At 33.3% G+C, this 19,135-nt stretch overlaps 1 protein-coding gene and 1 non-coding gene across 4 annotated transcripts; one reads left to right on the top strand and one right to left on the bottom strand.

Moving 5' to 3' along the window:
- Positions 1 to 3,314: 3,314 nt before the first annotated feature.
- LOC131626553 (probable NOT transcription complex subunit VIP2) lies at positions 3,315 to 11,162 on the bottom strand. 3 transcript variants are annotated; one of them, XM_058897374.1, is made up of 14 exons: positions 10,939 to 11,162; positions 9,844 to 9,975; positions 8,834 to 8,942; positions 8,581 to 8,759; positions 8,061 to 8,421; positions 6,317 to 6,526; positions 6,138 to 6,239; positions 5,200 to 5,288; positions 4,902 to 5,087; positions 4,313 to 4,735; positions 4,178 to 4,230; positions 4,055 to 4,096; positions 3,552 to 3,696; positions 3,315 to 3,454 (listed from the first exon to the last, which is right to left on the bottom strand). In XM_058897374.1, exons 2-14 carry the CDS (start codon positions 9,859 to 9,861, stop codon positions 3,395 to 3,397), a joined length of 1,977 nt encoding a protein of 658 aa, XP_058753357.1. In that variant the 5' UTR covers positions 9,862 to 9,975; positions 10,939 to 11,162; the 3' UTR covers positions 3,315 to 3,394. The 3 variants fall into 3 exon arrangements, with proteins under 3 accessions (XP_058753357.1, XP_058753358.1, XP_058753359.1); XM_058897375.1 differs by having other exon boundaries at positions 4,902 to 5,084; positions 10,939 to 11,161; XM_058897376.1 differs by lacking the exon at positions 9,844 to 9,975 and having other exon boundaries at positions 10,939 to 11,161.
- On the top strand, positions 8,834 to 8,914 carry LOC131626564 (small nucleolar RNA snoR35). The gene has a single exon (XR_009291212.1). It is a non-coding gene; the product is annotated as a small nucleolar RNA snoR35 (small nucleolar RNA).
- Positions 11,163 to 19,135: the final 7,973 nt, after the last annotated feature.

The raw sequence follows: 19,135 nt of genomic DNA, 5'->3' as shown, positions 1-19,135 counted from the left end.
TTGATACTGCTATAGCTAATGGTGGTGTTATTAATAACCATGATCACGCATTTGAAAATGTTAAGACACTGGGTGAAGGTATGAATTAAAGCATTTGTACCCTTAATAATGAAAGTTTTGATTCCATTGGACTTGTCAAATCAAGAGAATCTATGTTATCTGCTGATAGAGATGGAAGGTTCTATGATCCCACAGCCATTCTTGGAGCCACCAGATTCATACCAAGAATGTCATGTAACATGAAGTGAAAAACACCTTTCTTAATAGGTATGTCAGTATGGATACCAACAACATGAATGGAGTTAATATGGAAGACAGTGAGAGTGTGATAATTCTCATTCATGAAGAAGACATTGTGTTATGTAGAACGTCAGTCATGGTGTTAGAGCATTTTAAGTTTGAATTGAGCATGGGAGGAGATAATATCTACCTTTCTGATGGTCAAGTGAAGCAAATAAAGGATTTTTTTTGTGATTTCCATGGTAAATACGATGGGAGAAATTGTACTCAATTGTTGTGGAGTAACCAAATGCTCAAAGAAAACAATGAATATGCCATTCTAGATGTTTCACACATTATGAGTAACATATTGGTGAGTGATATCATAACTCAGAGGAAGGATATGCAAGTTGCCCATACAAACAGGGAAGAAACTAGAATGCTTAAGTCAGTGACAAATGCTAAAGAAAGTGCCTAGAACATAATGTTCATCATACAGAAAATGATGGATAGCAAAGAAATACTCACAATCAAAGTGTCTTTCTATTATGAGGAAAGTATGATGAAGTGGAAGTGTTTGTTTCATAAGAGAATGGGACTTGAAAGAAAGTTGTCAAAAGAAGTTTTGACTTTTGAAGAAGATGTTCAGCTGTTGGAGGAAGTTTGTATGACAGACAAGAAGAAATTCATGATATGTTACACTTGTGATGATGATAATGTAGGTGATAGAAGAGTACATCTGATGAATGCTTCCTTCTTGTCAATAGCATAATATTGTGGGTTAGCAAGGAGAAAATCAATGTGACCACATCTTATAGTGAAGTTGAATACATAGCTGCAGGGAGCAACGATTCACAATTACTCTAGATGAAGCAAGTGTTGAAGGAGTATAATGTTGGACAAGATGTCATGACATTAGTCAGGCACATTTTCCCTAAAGTTTTGGATGCAAATCATTTTGAAAAACTGAGGTGTGCCCTTGGTATTTGCATCTGTAAAGGTCTATAGCAATAAATGCTAGGGAGTTATGCCAAAAGATAAAAAGTGTTTCTCTTCCCTAAGACCAATTTGGCACGAAAAATCAGGCACATTCGTTTGTTATATCAAGTATGGTATAGTTGTATTATTGTTACAAGCAAGAAAAACGGACATCTTTCCTTTTCTTGCTCTCAAATTACATATCTCTATATGATCCTTCAAGCACATCCTTGAAAAATGAATAAATATTCTGAAGATTCTTCTAAACAATCCATTGAGAGCTTATCAGTCAAAGAAATTGAGGTTCTTAAGGATCTTGGTGATATGATGGAGTCTTGGCAAAATAAGGCCAAGGAAGTTGGAGATGTTAGGAATAACATCACCATAGTTGAACCTACCGGAGGAACATCAAGCACCAAGAAGATCATGATCACGAATTTGAATCCTGAGAAGATAAGAAAGATTGAAGTTGTTGACGCATGGCTAATGGAATTAAGTGATTTCGAGTCATATGAGAACAACTTGAATTGGCTTGTGATCTATGAAGCTGAAGTGTGGAGTCTTCTACATGCACAATGAAGGCTAAGTTGCATATATTTTAAGTTTAGTTTGTTGAACATTTTTTCCATAAAGGCTTCATAGCCTCTTAATAATTATATACATTAACTGATCTTATGCTTGCACATCTTTTAATATTGTTTGGGTTATTCTACTCATGATATGGTTGTGTATGTACTAACATACTAACCTCTGCATGAATGACTTTGGATGCTATTTTTAAAGAGCTATGGTATGTGATATGTGTATGGTAAACATACATAGATGCATACTAAGGAATGCATGGAGTGTATGTTGAATTGTTTCGGAGATGTATATTCAAAATAAACTTTGAAAAAAAAATATGGGGCTCAGCTCAAATTTTCATGATTTTGATGAGATGCAGGATGCGCTCGAAGATACATCTCTGAAATCATATGAGCATTGTTAAATTTTCGTAGATATTTTTTCACCATTTACAATGAGATTAGTTGCTAACCATTTATAAAAACTAAGTCTTGTAATAAAAGTGGTAGTAATTTCTTTTTGGTAAGGGAGGTAGTAATTTCTAAGCAGACTAGACTAAACTTCAATTTCTGGCTCATAATAATTTATTGCATACTTTTGCCAAAATTGAATTTAAACAAAAAAGAAGTCCGGTTTCATTAAATTAAAAGCAAATTTAACTAACTTGTTTGTTAAATTATTATTCCGAAAATTCCTTTCACTTACAGAAGTGTATGTTAAAGCAAAAAGAAGTGTATGTTGAATTGTTTTGGAGATATATATTCAAAATAAACTTTGAAAAAAAATATGGGGCTCAATTCAAATTTTCATGATTTTGATGAGATGCAGGATGCGCTCGAAGATACATCTCTGCGCTCGAAGATACATCTCTGAAATCATATGAGCATTATTAAATTTTCGTAGATATTTTTCCACCATTTACAATGAGATTAGTTGCTAACCATTTATAAAAACCAAGTCTTATAATAAAAGTGGTAGTAATTTCTAAGCAGACTAGACTAAACTTCAATTTCTGGCTCATAATAATTTATTGCATACTTTTGCCAAAATTGAATTTAAACAAAAAAGAAGGCCGGTTTCATTAAATTAAAAGCAAATTTAACTAACTTGTTTGTTAAATTATTATTCCGAAAATTCCTTTCACTTAATTTAAGAGAAGCAAAATGTAAGAACCCTCTACAAAATATACCATCAATGAGAGTTTTAAAAATTATTATATGAAGTCAACAAAAATTAAATGAAAATTTTGTTTACTAAGTCGTCCAATGGAAGTAATAATAGATGCAAGGCCATAATCTGCATTTTTGGAAAAACATCAACAGCAGCTCTAAAATTTGTTTCAAGTAGGCGGAGAATAACACCCAGCCACACTATATCTAACTTTGATTCAGGTGTTTTTTTATGTACATTCTAACAAGTTAGCATAAAATCATCTATCAGATTGCTAGGTTATCCTAACGCCTATCTTAGCTACTGTTCATATTGGGGCCGGGGGAAGAAAATATACTAGACTCGATCAGGAGCACCGAAGCAAAAACGGAATGAACAACATATTGATGGAACACTATTGCTATAATTTTCAGAAGACTTAAATCCATAATTGAAAATTTACATTAAAGGATTTGAATCCCCCTTAATGCTGAGGTAGATGAGGTCTCTTTTCCAGCATATCATAATGAAGAACAACATTATCCTGCAACAAGGTTGTACATTTAGGCCAACAATATGACTTTGAAACAAGATAAAATAGAAAAGAACATCACGGATATGGCTTATTCACAAAAACTAACCTTGCGGACTGTTTCAAATGAACTTGGATCGAAACAGTGATAAGTTCCTCTCTCGTATGTGTTTGTTTTCACCAGCGGCTCCATGTTGGGTGCTCTTGTAAACCACAATCGATACTCTTTGTGGTAAAACCAGCCTCTGTTGTTACTGAGCAATAACCCTTACTTTGTTAGAAATAATTGAACTAAGAAAAATAATTCAGATAATCAAGATTTTGGGAATAGTGTCAAAATAACTGATTAAGTGGTTAACAAAGACTTTAATGAGTTGATTATGTATGAACTTGGAGTATGTTTGGTTCCCATTTGGAAAACTGAAAAATCATTTTGATCCAAGATAAAAGAGTTCCATTTGGTTATAAACAGAGGTACATTTATAGCTGCAAATCAAACTGCCTTTAATTAGCCACTTATCGAGTTGACTGTTCCCAAATTTTAATAATCCCAAATCATTCAAAAATCAAAAGAAACAACCAAAATAGGATGGATTGAAGAAAATGACATACAGCTCAATTGCAGCACATAATTGTGCTTTGTCTTTGGGCATACTGCAGAAAAGAAAATTTTATATTAAATACAATACCAAACAAGCCAATACAAAAAAAGCAAGATTCAGATTTTAAAAGCACCTGTAAAATATGTAAAACAATGTTTCCACTGAAAACTTTGAAAAATAACCTAGCTGCAACATGCATTAGACAATTAGCCTGAAGAAATGGTTTAACAATAGGGAAATAAAATTATAAAACAAAATAAAAACTCACGTGTAGAGCAGGTGGTTGTTCGGCATAATAACACTGTGGCACATTAAACTCTGGATCGCCCTTAGCCGATTCTTCTGCCCATGGAGACTTAAAAGTCTTATGAAGATTTTCTGATGAATTAAGATTTAAGCCAAGTGTAGTGAGATCAATTCCAAGAGCAAGAGATGCCAAGTCAAGATCGTTCATCCTGATTACACTTAACAGGCCAAGCAAACCATATGGATCTGGTGATTGTGCAGCTTGCATAGACATCATGCCCTGATCCCTAAAAGACTGATTTAGAGATGGCATTTGAAGACGAAACTGGGATTGATTCTTTTGCTGTTGATATTGTTGAATGAGTTGGTCGTATGATGAACCCATACCAGAAACTGTATTTGAAGAATTTAAAGGCCTCAATCCAATGCCAGGAGGTCCATTTGTCTTAAAAAAATGCAGAGTGATTTGAATGTCAGAAATACATGCTCCAGAAGGAATTACATTATTTTAGTTTATGCAGGCACTTATGAAAAACAAGCTGAAATGGAGAAGGGAGATTTCATAATTAAAAAAAACAAGTTCCCCCATTCGTCGTAGAAAAATTGCGAACCTGTGACTGATAGGCAGAACGTGAAGACGGAAAAATATCTGACCCATGTTGATGGAGAAGATCCTGGTTATTTGCCGATGAGAACGAGCCACTGCCACTGCTGACTGAAGGATTATGCTGTTGCGGTTGGGGACGATGGGATGAATATGTTCCCCCCAAGCTGAAACCAGCAGACCTCCCCATCTGCTGATTGAAAGTATGAAAAGTTGAGAAATGAGAGCTTCAGACCTATCAATATTATATTTATGTGGATCTCTATATAGCATGAGTTTTCGATCTTTTATAACATGTTACTCACAGAGAAATGCTGAGATTGCATCATTGGCATAGCATTGTCATGAAGTTGTTCTTTCTGGTGCATATCCATATCATAATCTGCACTAACACCTGTACACATAATATGGTCAGAAACATCTCTGGGGGTAAATTGGCAACTTTCATTCAAGTGACAAAGTTGTCATTTACACCATAACAATCAAAGACTCATCAGTACAAACCTAAGTAATTAGTTGCTTGGCAACATTACATTAAGGCATCTTCATTAAATTTATAACATACAGTACATATGCTTGACACACAACCAGGAGCACATGCCTATAATAACATATCAAGAGCATATGACCATAATAACCTATCAAGAGCAACATGAGAATCAAACAAAGAGTAATAAAGCCAGGCATTGAAGCTCCAAAAGACCTTCCAAAATATTAGAGTATGTAATAGGCTTAGGCTCAAGACTGACACATGTCAGCTTGAGCATTGATAAAACCTGCTATTGCAGGTCAACTAGTCTGTGCTATATATAAAGCAGACAGTTGCAGCAAGTTGTAACTAACAAATTTCAGAAATCAAAAGTTATTTAGATCCAAAATGTATTTGCTATCTCTACCTATCAATTCTATTACAAAAGAGAACATAAAGTTCATTCTACGATTGATTTCTCAAAAAAGTTACTTTTAAACTTCAAAACTGAAGATGGTTATACGATATAACCAGGATCATATGCTTATAATAATCTATCAAGAGCATATGCCTATTATAACCTATCAAGAGCAACATGAGAATAAAACTGAGAGTAATAAAGCGAAGCATTGAAGGTCCAAAAGACCTTCCAAAAGAAAGCATAAAGTTCATTCTATGATTGATTTCTAAAAAAATAAACTTTTATAGATCCACCAATATTGCAACAAAAAAATGAACGATAAAGTCACATGTTTTAGTCAAACAACAGTACACCTTTGAATCCTGGTAATGCAGGGAAATCTTCATTTTGAATGCTAAATTCATGGTTTTGTTGACCAATAGGACTAACACCAAGACCCTGATTCCGTAAAGAACCTGCAATTTTGTGTTTGTATCATTATTGTAGAAGTAATCAAAAGCATCAAATATAAAATACAATTGCATTTGCATACCCAACTGTCCTTGAGATCCTCCAGCAGAACCAGGACGACTTGTCAGTTGAGGGAAATCGTTGAGGTCAAATGGTGAACTATCATTGGAATTTACATCATTCAACATCCTCATAGTGTTCAAGTTATTTACTGCGTGAACATGGCTTTGAGAAAGCGGGCCTCCAGCACTAGGATAAGAATTCCCTGACATTGAAAGCACCTGCGGAGATCCTGAATAAAGATGTTGTCACCGCAAAGTAGCATAGTATAATAATTATTATAAATAAACTCAACATGTGATAGGAACCCAGGAACAGTAGAATTTTCTGAGAGATGAAAAAAAGAAGGAAAAGGAAAATTAATGCTTTGGTAGTGTTTATTGATTTACAAGGATAGAACCCAAAGAGAGTCCTCCTTCCAAGGATTTTCCTTTACTAAAAAAAAGTTAAGGCTTGAGTTTCAAAAGAATAAAAACATAATGAATAATCATCTACTCTCCTCCCACTATATAATCTAACCACCCAACTAGTAATGCAATTAACTATTCTTAACCAACTTCAACTACTTTGTGTAATTTCTGTTTCCTTATATTCTTCTATAATGAGACTGATCATCCACGTGTCTCAAATTCTAGGTTAGCAATAGCATGCTACAGCGGAGTAGAGTGGTTTAAAGTAGAGGCTGAAAACTGCAGCCTGTTGCTCGCAGATAGGCCTCAGCAGTGGAGTGCCTTGACCCCAGTTTCCTCCACAGCAACTTTTGACCAGCATGTGGTGGGTTACTGGTTTCTGAGAAGCCTGTTCTCTTTTCATTCGTATACGATGATGGTCTATTAGCTCAATAGTATACAATAGCTGAAATGTTGAATCGTCTGCAGCATACAGAACTTTCCATTTTCATTTTTACCACCCAACATGACCTTGCTGGAATAATTAAGGCACACTGTTTCTTCTTTGAAGTTAGGCTAGCAAATTGTTTTCGACCTATGTGTTCAATAATTAAAATGGTCTCATCAGCCATTGGATGAGACATTGGATGAGCATATATAGTTACAACAACAACAATCAAGTTTTTCCCACTAAGTGGGGCCGGCTATATGGATCAAACTACGTCAGAATGTTCTATCAAAAATCATGTTTTTATCCAACATATATAGTTTATATAAGTTTTATGTTAATAGAAAAAAAGACATGTATGGTAATAAGATAAAACACGGTTTTTTTGACAGCATGGTAACTGACAGTCAGAAAAACTTTTAATCCACATAAAATATTGCAAATAAATAATTTGATAAATGACAATATTAGGATCAGAAAATCAGGACAAAGAGTGCACTTTTAATAGGAGTGAAGTGAACAAAAATAGATATCGAATATGGATCTATAGGATAAAGAAAGCAAACACAATTCAAGACTGACTACATAAATGTCCCATCACCATTGTAACTTGTAAATGACTACTAAAAGTAATCAAACCACTTGTCAACCAATGCTTGCAAGCAATCACTATAAAACACATGCAACATACTGAAAATAACAAGACAAGAAAATGTCATGCTCGAAAAGAATTGTAGTGGTACACATTTCACAGTGAAAAATAATTTTATAAGGAAATTACTAGTACAAAGTTTGCAACAAAATAATGTATGAACCTTTGAAAAGAAGTTGATACTAAATATGAAGACAACATTGACATGGTCAGAATAATAACAATAAAATTACTCTCGCACCAATTTCAGTGTTTCTGTGACTATAAAAATGTATACCTTGTGGAAGGACGCTACTCATCAACCGATTTTGTCCTTGCATGCCTAAACCACCAGATCCACTGTTTGCACTCAAGTTTAGACGAGAAGCAAGACCAGGAACAGACAATCCTCCAGTCCTTCCAATATTCCCCCCGCCAACCATGTTTCCTAAAGAACTGGTGATTCGGGGATCTACACTTCCTGAAATTGGGGATACTCCTAATCCTGGAACAGCACTTCGATTACCAATAGATGCAGGAAACCCAGGAATAGAACCACCAAATTCATTTGTGCTACTACTAAATCCAGGGTTTCCTACAACACTTGTACCTCCTCTATTGGTGACTCCTGAATGTCCATAGGAACTTCCATGAGATAGCTGCAAAATACAATTGATAAAGGTGAAAAGCGAAAACCTAGTAAATAACATAACAGTAATAAAATGACAGAAAGAAGAGGTGAAAGTATTATCAAATTTTCAGTTATTAGTTATTACTCTAGATGTGTCTTAGAAAACACACATGACACCAACACAAACCTGTGATAATGCAATAGGGAGATTGTTGGATGCAAATCTTCCACTAGAAAGACTTCCTGCTTGTTGTTGAACACCCCCAGACGGAACATTATTTAGTGTGGAGTTTCTTGGTGGCAGAGTACCAGGCATGTTTGGAACATTAAAGCTCCCATGAATATTATGCATCCCTTGAATAGCACCTATAACAGGAACTTGGCAATTATATTAACTAAATAGAAGAAAAAAATGAAATAAACCAGCAAATGCTCCCCACCAGTATGATGAAAAATTGGGGAGGCTGCACCAGACTGACTAGAGAAAGAAGTGGCATAAGACCGTCCAGCACCGTCTGGAAGATTTGAAGCAGATCCGTTCACAGAAGACTGCAAAGAAAGTTCAGTTACAATTCATATTCATAATAAACATGTTAAAAGGGAAAAAACCTAGAAGTGTGAATCATCATTTTAGGAAATATGAAAATAATAATACTAAATAAAGGTATTAAACAGATATTATCAGTTTATTTGTGCATCCAACAAGCACGGGGCATGAAATCTGCAACAAAGACTGCAAGTTTAAATATTAACAGACTTTCCTGAGAATTTATAATTTACTAACCATGCATAGATGCAACTGCAGTATTAAACAAGCATACAAAAAGAAGCTGTCAAGAAAAGGTTGACGATAACAAAACAAAAAAAGTTCAAATATCTAGTTTAGCAAGGAAATCCCCCAGACCCAGTGATCGTCCTACTATTCTTCTCCATCCACAAAAAGTAGTATTTAAATAGATATTTTTCTTTTTAACATTTTGTAGCATACTTCAAATCTCCAGAATATACACTCGACATGAAATGTAAGAACATTATAAGTCTCCAGAATCTCATTCATCAAAATGTTGGCAGGACAATCTTATAACAAATGGCACGTTGAGGCATGGTGGCTGATTTTAACCAAGTAATTCTTTAAAAAAAACTCAAAGCCACAATCTAGGTATGCAATAAATCATTTACCAAACACAGTAATGATTAGAAATGGTGATGAGTTAACATGAATGAAATAAAAATATATAAATCCAGAATTCACAAGTCAAAATTTTAGATAGGAGATTGTATAAATCAAGAGATGGAAAAGTCAAAAGTTTTCAATAAAAATGAATCAGTATAGCAACCTGGTAGCCATGACAAAGCAATAGAGTGAAGGGAAAGATGCAAATATAATTTCATGAAGACAAATTAAAAACAAGGATGAGGAGGGAAAGCTTTTCAAGTCATGAGGAAATACATTAAGAAACCCCGACATTGCATGAATTTCAAATGGCCAAGCCAAAAATCATCCGTTGCAGAAAACAATCGTCCTTAATATTCAAGTCGTCAGAACAACCTGATGAGTGTTTCCTTGCAAATAATCAACAACCTAAATTGGACAACATACCGTGAAAGACAGTGTATTAGAGACAACACAATACAATTGTAACCTATAATCATCCATGAATACAACAAACTAAACCAGAAATTAGCAAGCAGCAAACATATATAAATTTAAGTTAAAGCGCAATCAACGATCTCTCTCTATCTCATTATAACATTCCTCCCGTCTACAAGCGGCATCCAGGTTTTACCATTCAATCCTTTATAACTAAATACTATGTAAAACAAAGTCGTTTTACTTTCATATATAATTCATGCTTAAGTATCAAATATTCAAATACCTTTAAGACAAGCCATAAAATATACTAAACACTTCAGTTACTTTTCAATATGACTGTAAAATTAGTAGTTTCACTTAGAATCAAACCAATATTGATGCTGTGGTTGTAGCATTACTCTCAAACCACAACAACTGGCAAATGTAAAATGATTTACAACAAATGAAAAAAATCACACAGCATAGCGATATCACATCCAAACAGCCGCGCAACGCTGTAGATTTTGTTCAACACAATCACAGTTAAGTGCAACACACAGCTACAACTATCTTTCGCGGAAAAATGCTACTCCAACCTCAGTTTGAAACCACATAACAAACTGAAACTACCAATGCATTTAACTCATTTTCATGGATTCAAAAAATAATGTAATATAAAAATCTTCAATCTATATTATCCGCCACAAACCCTAACTCAATGTTTAAGTTCAAGCATATCTCATATTTCTTTTCTATCATAAACAGTATATGAAAATCACATAAAAACAAATGAACGGCACTACATTGATAACAGAAGTTTCATTTTCACTCCACGGAATCAAATTAACATCAACATCATATACTGATATTCGAAGCGTAAAATCATGAACAAAAAAACATGTAAATCAGTGAGATTATGAAGTGCAAAGCATAGTAGATCGAAGCAGGGACGAGTCAGAGTCAACTCGGTACCTGAGAAGAAGACTGAGTGAGAAGAGCGAGTTCGGAAGCCCTAACCAGAAAGAGAAAGCGAGAGCGATTGAGAAGCTTTGTGGAATGGAATGAATTGGGTTTTTGTTATATAGTAAACTTCTGATTATAAAATTGTGTAGAGGGCCATCTCTATCTGCGAAACTGATTTGCCACCTCCTTTGGTTGGCAACTACACACTTTTTATTTTGGTTTTTTTTTTTTGGTAAAGTGAGTATTTGTCACACCTTCATCCTATTTTGCAAATTACTATAAATTTATTTTGTTATCAAACTTCATATATCTATCTATCTATGTCTATTACTCAAAAAAGGAATATAGATCTCTTCTAATTAGGTATTTCAAATATAGATTTTTTGATATTATTATATTATTATCATATTCCCAATTTGAAATATACATAAAAAGTATCAAATTTATTTAATAATGAAGGATTGTCAGATACTTGTGATCCGTCTCAAACAGCAAAAATCAACCCTAAAAATTGACATGCATATGGGTGTAAATGGGTTTCGAGTTTTCATGTTCAATTTATTCAGCTTTGTTTATATTCAAATAAGGTCGGTTTTGAAAATATCACTCTTCGATAATGGAACCCTTCTAATTTACTATGCATCAAATTATTAATATTATTTTAATATTTAATTCTGATATGAGTGTAAAGGAAAGTTCGTCCTGATAATCAGTCGTTAATACCTAGTCTAAATCGTGACGGGTATATTTATTCAATAAACTTTCATTTATTATTTAGTATTATAAATATATTAAAAGAGAATAATTTCTTTTTACCATTGGAAACAAAGTTCGATATGTCATAACTTAAAACAACTTGTCATGTCATCATGGTATCTCATACACACCTTTCTCCTTTAGAATGAACTATTATCGTTTAAATTTCTTTTAAAAAAATATCTCTTTTAATCTTGTATATCAAAAAGATTGATTGAATTAAGGGAGACAATTGATAAGGGGATAGAAAAGTGATAGAAAATTGATATATAATGGATGGTCATGCACCAGCAAATAGCAATACTGGGTTATCATGTGGTGGCGTGGTTGTCAGAAAGAAATTAGTAGTTTTTATTTTCTCTTTTTGCTTTTACTTATCTATTTCTATTGTTTTTTCAGAACTTTATGTTTTCTTCTATTGATTTTTGTGGGTGGCCATGCACCAGTAACAGTGAGTTAGGATGCGGTGGTATGATTGTAGGAAATCAGTAGTTCTTTATTTCTTGCTTTGTTTTTACTTCTCTATTTTTATGATTTAGGAATCTCTATTTTTTCTTCTCTTGATTTTTGTGGGTGCATATTATTACATGTGAAGCATATATTAAATTGTTCAAGATTTGTTTTATTGTTTTGCTTTTAAACTCACACCATCTGAATCGAAGAATCTCAAATCCAAACAACTTGAAATTTGAAGAAACTGATGAAGTAATTTGAATAAACTTTTATTTATAATCGTGCTGATTTGCCACCTTCTTTGGGTGCAATTTGGTTCAATCGGGTGGAATTTATTTTGCATAATTGAGATTTTTGGACTGTCGTCACTTGTACCCAAACCTTATCCACCCCTGATAATGTGTACATGGCATCTCTAACTAGTTGCATAATATTTTTTTAAGTTGTTGATTTATAAGTATCAACAACTTGTTTACAAATAAATGCTGCTGTCCGGATTTGAACCCTGGACCAACAACTCCTTTAACCCAACTAGCAAGTTTCAGCTTCGCTACCCCACCCACCCTAACTAGCTGCATAATTGATTTGTCACCCGTTTTTGTAGGCAATTGAAAAAAATTACTTTATTTTTAGGCTAAATTATTTTTCACACACACTATGTACTCCATTTCGCAAATTGCAGACTTATTTAGATTATCAAATTATTTTATCAATTTATATTCACTTTTCAAAAAAGAAAATACCATTAATAACCATCAAAATATATGAATTTCTAACTCGCCACTTATAACGAGTAAGTTGGTAATTTAATTATTTTATTTGTTAAAAAAATAGAACTCTTCCATATATAAGTGTTTTATATTTGAATTATAGTGATATTTTGATGGAAAAATTGACATTGAACACATTAATATGTTCTAACTATACAATAATAACTCTTTGGAAAATTATACTTATTGAACATGTGACTCCATATACAAGAGGTGGTGAATTGTGTAGGTTTGAAAATAGGCATTATATGACAAATTATTTTCTAAATCAAAGTTTGAAAATATTTTTTAAAAAAATGTTTTGATATGCAACGAAAATTAAGGATGGAGAAAACAAGTGGAAAGTAAAAAAGTTAAGGGAAAAGAGATAACACTAGAGATTTATCGAGGTTCGATTTTAAGGAAATGACATACTCATCTTGATAACTCACTTTATGTGAAATATTTAATCTTTTTATGCTTGAATTTTAGGGTAATTTATATCTTGATTAATGTCATTTATTTATGTTTTATGTTACTTTAGTTAATTAAGGATAGAGCACACTAGGTGCTCTCTTTTGTCAAATTTATATGTTTTGTGCATGTGCAGAATTAGCGTCGGTGATGAATATTGTCACAATAGGAATCCTGGACACCAAGTAGCAGCCTTGATCCTGAATATTCTGGCATGAGTTTTCAACTTCACTGCAGATGCTGACGTGGTAGAGATTTGAGAAGAAAATACGGCTAATAAGTAGGAGAGAATGAATGGATAAGAATGAAACAATACAATACAAAGGAGAAAATGAATGGATAAGAATAAAACACTACAAGACAAAACTCTGAAAAGTTGTTTTTAGTCTGCTACTAATGCTCTTGCATTGCTGCTACTGTTGCATTTTTGTCACTGTGTCATGTTGTCTCTCATGTACAATGTACTATTAAAGTACAACACAAAGGAATATGTTTTATTCTTTGAGCTTAAGTTAATGAATCATTGTAAAGGCTCAAGAACCAAATAGAGACCATATGTAGTTGAGAAACCTCTATAAATAGAGTTGGAATGCAAAGAAGAAAATGTTTTGAAATTGGGAAAATTATGCAGAAGTGAAGTAAAGGAAGACGGAGAGTCAATGGGAGGGTGACGGAATACGTCACTTGCCGACTAGCAAATTACAAGGGATTAAAGTGTCATCCTTAGGTTTATCATTTTTATTTTCTTGCTTAGGAATGTGTAGCTTAAGATCTCTCTGTGTTGTGTTTATCTTACTCATTCTGAGATAAACTTGTTTTGTTAGATAATGTGAAGTTTAATGAATTAGTAATCTTTTGTATGTTTGAATGAGTTTTCTTGATATATTTTGTTCATATGAATTTATGCCATATGTTTATTTCTTTGTCTGGTCAGCTTAGAAGTAGACAACAACTTGTTAATGTTGCGAGATATTTAACAAGAGAATTTCATGATAAATGTGATTGAAAATAGTAGGATAGAGATATTCACTAGATTAGTTACTTTAGAGATAAAGAGCTACACTCATAGGGGAAATTCATAATGAACCCAGACATGCATCAAGGTTACAAGAGAGACTTAGAGATTTGACCCATTGCTTTAACGTATATGTTTATAATGTTATAGAGATACACATCTAGATCACATTCTGACCCCATGTGTCACGATAACACTTATCAGACCAATACATTAGATGAATTCATTAAATGGAACATTGACCAACATACTCTTTTACTCTATGTTAACCCTTGATTATCTTCTCTATTTTTCCACTTTCTTAACCACGTGACACACATAATTATTTTATTACCTTTGCTCATGTTTACTTTACAACTTACTGTACGGAAATCATTATGCTTAATACAGTCTCTATGGGATCGATACTTTTTCTTATCATTTGCTACTAATTCGACCGTGTATACTTGCACATACATAAATTAGTCCATCACATCTCCTTGATAATTGATCTTGTGAATATCCAATAATGCTTGAGAGCTTTTAGAAGGTTAAGCATGTCCATCCCTTTACACTATGAAAATAAAGTTTCAAATTAACTTCTAACTAAACAACAAACAAAGAAATGAAAACGGTTAGTCTTCACGTCAAACAGTGAACAAAGCTTCGATCGGTTAGTCTCTAGGCCAAACAAAGATGTTGTATAATTTTTCTTGAACCAAGTTGGAGTTTTGAGTTGACTATCATCCTAACCAACCCGAGGTTTTATACTAGGATGACCATGAACTGAACCGAGATTTTATACTGAGTGAATCTCAAATTGATTAAGCTTTTGTATAGAGTTGATCTCAAACCAATTAACATCAAAATTTAAATTTTATACTCTATAACAAACTTCATTAAAAAAATCGATAGTAAAACAAACAAAATAGCAAAGTATATAGTTAAAGACTTAAAGTAATAATTCTTTCTTAATTTTAGAATCAAATTAGAATATTAGTGTATAGAACTTAGAATTTTTTAGTCTTTTTTGGTCACATTTCTATCTTAATTTTTGTGATGGTTGTTTGGACTTGATGCTTAGTTTTTCTTGCTAGAAAATTCATAATAAATCGACCTATAATTTTGTATGCTCCCTTTAGGTTTTTTTATTTTAATTAATCAAGTTTCATTTACTTAATTAATTAAATTAAAATAGTATTTTTTTTAGGCCATAAACCAAAAACAATGCATGTTCCTTTAGGATTTTTTTCACTCAAATTCCTAAAATTAGGTACCTCGTCTTTGCATGACAATAATTAACTTCCCTCACATTTGCATCCTTTCATTTTCTTTTATCTTTCACTCATGAAAACAAAAATCTCCTTTTGCAAATAAACTTCAAAAACACTTAACCATTACTATATGAGTTGTATGTCATGAGCCTTAAGTAGTGGGAAGGAACAAGAAGGTGTATTCCTAACCTTGTTTTGAATAATTTTGTGTATGGGACGCTTAATTGAGTCGTGCAAAGTATTCGGTCCCACTCATAGACTTTAATATGATTCGACTCACAAACAATTTTATAAATAAAGGTGGATGAAGAACTGGTGGTGCATTTATCCCGGCTCCCTGTATAGCCAAGTGCCTCCTGCATAAGGGACCATTTAGCTATACAACCCCTAACAATCAACCTTCAACCAATCAAACGTGACACCTTTCGTTAAGGCTTTTTCACTTTAAAACCTTTTCGAAAAGTGCATGTTATTTCTGTTCTACCGCAACACAAGTAACACATAAGTCTTCACACAATGAGCAGCAACGCTTAATGCTAGAATGTGAACGTTAACACCGTCCACTAAAAACAACCAACAAATATTTTCTAGACGAACTACAAAGCTCTGACTTCTTCATTGCACTATGGGGATACGTGGGCACGGGGTTTGAACACTGAGGTGAGGTAACTAATTTAAAACCTTCTTTTCCCCCTTCTTAGCAAGTAAACCCTTATATAACAACATCCTTAGAAACAAACAAACAAAGTGGATCCCATTGAGTACAACGGATGTGAGGGGTGTTAATACCTTCCCCTTGTATAACCGACTTCCGGGCCCGAGTTTGGCTGCGAGACCATCTTATCCATCCTTTGGGGTTTTCTTTATGTTCCCCCTCCCTTTGGGATAAATAAAGTTCGATGGTGACTCTATGTTTTTTCGCGTAACGACACTTATTGAGCTGCTCTTTCTTAAACCTCTCAAACTTGGGTCTTTCATCATCACCAAATTCATATGGATTCGAGTTATCCAATTCATCACTATAATAATCATTTCCTTCAATTTTTTTGTTAGGCCTACCTAACAGTCTAGCCACTATCTCCCCTACATCAACTCCATCAAATTTATCTTCAAAAGCAATAACTCTATCATCCTCACTATCATCTAACCCTTCGACCACCCCATCTTCTATTCCTTCCATATCTGTCACCCCCATCAACACACATAGGAACCATTAGTATAAGTTTTATGTTCTCAACATCATGTTCCTCAAAGATATCTTCATCAATTTGATTTGCACAAGCATATGCAGCAAAATTGCATGCAATATCATCCTTTCTTATCGGAAAGAAATCATCATCTATTTTCAAATTTTTAGTCCACAACCTATAAGTTGTTCCTTCTTTATACCCCCAACTATTCACCAACTTGTGAATGCTTCCCATTGTCCAGTTCTTAATGTGTTGCCCAAAAAAACATTTGTATCAACACCCTCTTTGTAAATAATCTCGTTTTGCTCGACCATAATAAATTCACCCCATGGTTAAAACTAACAATAAAATGTTGAATGTCATGCGAATAAAGGTTTGGAGAAATGTTTAAAGTTCGATGTCGTACCAAAAAGATTTATAGCTCGATTTTGTATCAAAATAATTTACAATTCACACATTGAAAGAGAAGAAGGGTCGAAATAACTTACCTCGGGGATTTGAAGCTTCAATGTCGTCGACTTCGTCTTCATCTACAACTTTAATCGTCCATTTTGTCTCCGTCTGCAACCGAAATCGCTGTCGTCGTCTTCGTTCACCTGGGCGCACCGTGAGCTGATCTGGGAAGTTTTTAGGAATGGAAACCCTAACTATTACAAGGGATAAATAAATATTTACATGTAATAAGTTAAAACAAAATTAAAAATAAATGCCATGGTATCAATACAGCCAAGCCACACTGACAAAAGTGAGGGAATCTTTGGTGAAATCTGGCACGCAGGGGCCTAATAGACAGAATTTGGATATTACGAGGGGGATTTAAAAAAATATGTTACAAAGGGCTAAAGCATATTTCACTAACATTACACCGGAGTGTTGTATATTTAACCCTAAAGAAAATGTGTTATTGTGAAAGGGTATGAATAACATCTATAATATTATTGACTTGATGAGAGTCAAACATGATAATTGAACCAATTGTTTTATTCTTTTCATAATTGTTTCTCTACCAAATAGTCATGAAGAAAGGGTTTTGAGAAAGCACGAATAAGAAAAGATATGTTGCGTATCGTTGGATTACAATCGTCTTTAATCATCATGAAACATGGTACACATTCTAATGTATTTATGCTTGTGACAATCATATAATCTAAGATCTCTATAATAATAATTTATTAATGAGTTGTTTAGTATAAATGAAATATAACTTACAAAGTCTTATCATGTACTGAGTTAATAGTTATTTTTGAAGAGGTGTCTTCTAGTAATTTTGGTGAGAGGTTTTTTTGTTTGCGAGAGTGTTTGTTTTAAAGAAAGATATTATCAAATACCTTATATTATCTTTCAGTGTTAATAATATTTTGGCTTAAATATATTTTTGGTCTCCCTATATTGATTTTCATAACATTTTAGTCTCCTATAAAAAAAAATCACCTATTAGGTCCCCCAATATTAAATAAAGTGAATTTTTTTATGGTCTCTTGTCATTTGTCTGATTTTTTAATGACATAGCACCTAAAGATTTGTCCAGTCACTTGCAACGTCATTAAAACCAATTTATTCTTCATTTTTAATTTGAAATCTAATGTTTTATTTTTCAGAAATATTTTAATTAATATTATGGATTAAAAAACATTTAAACTAGGTTTAATTTTTTTTATTTCATCCATTAACAATATTAAAATGTCAGATTTTTTTAATAGAATTTGAATGTGAAACAGTCCATCTTCATCGGAGGACTTCTTCTTCATCCTCTTGTTCTGCCAAGCAAACCACAACATAACGACATGCTAAAAAAACTAGCTTCCTCAAAACTAGTAAATACAAGAAAGAAACTTCAAGAGTCTAGCAATCAATCTCATGAGAAAATAAAGAAAACATCAAAGAAACAATTTGAAAAACTTATAAACAAAGAACCTGAACAACATATTTGGCTTCAATTCACAATTTCATTGAAAAATAAGAAAATAAAGTGGATAAAAAAATGACATGAATGGAGCAAAAGAACAGGCCATTGCTTAAGGATCAACAAAATGAAGCCTATTATGATTTACAATGTTGGGTTTTTTTTGGAAGTGGCTGGTGAATTGGTTTGCCATCAAAGAATATCAATAACTTCGTTTTGCAGCGGGTGACAATGGTGGATGGTAGGGTTAGAGGTGTGGGCGGGGGCCTAATATTTAAGGCCTTCAAAATATAAGGGGCCTAAATTTTTAAAAGTAAATGAGTTCCAAAATAAATAGGGTCTTAAAATAAAGGCCCCTAAATTTAAAGTTAGGCCTCAAACCCAAACTTTTTTAAAAAAATATTAACTTTTAT

The sequence above is a fragment of the Vicia villosa genome, unplaced genomic scaffold (genome assembly GCF_029867415.1).
Source record: "Vicia villosa cultivar HV-30 ecotype Madison, WI unplaced genomic scaffold, Vvil1.0 ctg.000305F_1_1, whole genome shotgun sequence".
Lineage (NCBI taxonomy): Eukaryota > Viridiplantae > Streptophyta > Magnoliopsida > Fabales > Fabaceae > Vicia > Vicia villosa.
The sequence above is the reverse complement of the archived record's forward strand: the minus strand, read 5'-3'. Positions and strand labels throughout refer to the sequence as shown.

Bases quoted from the DNA above. Each gene is read 5' to 3' on its own strand.
- LOC131626553 (XM_058897374.1), bottom strand. The intron at 6,240-6,316 runs GTATGCAAATGC...ACAAAATTGCAG, and splicing joins AGGATCTCAAGGACAGTTGG to GTTCTTTACGGAATCAGGGT. The intron at 4,736-4,901 runs GTTCGCAATTTT...CATTTTTTTAAG, and splicing joins GTTCTGCCTATCAGTCACAG to ACAAATGGACCTCCTGGCAT.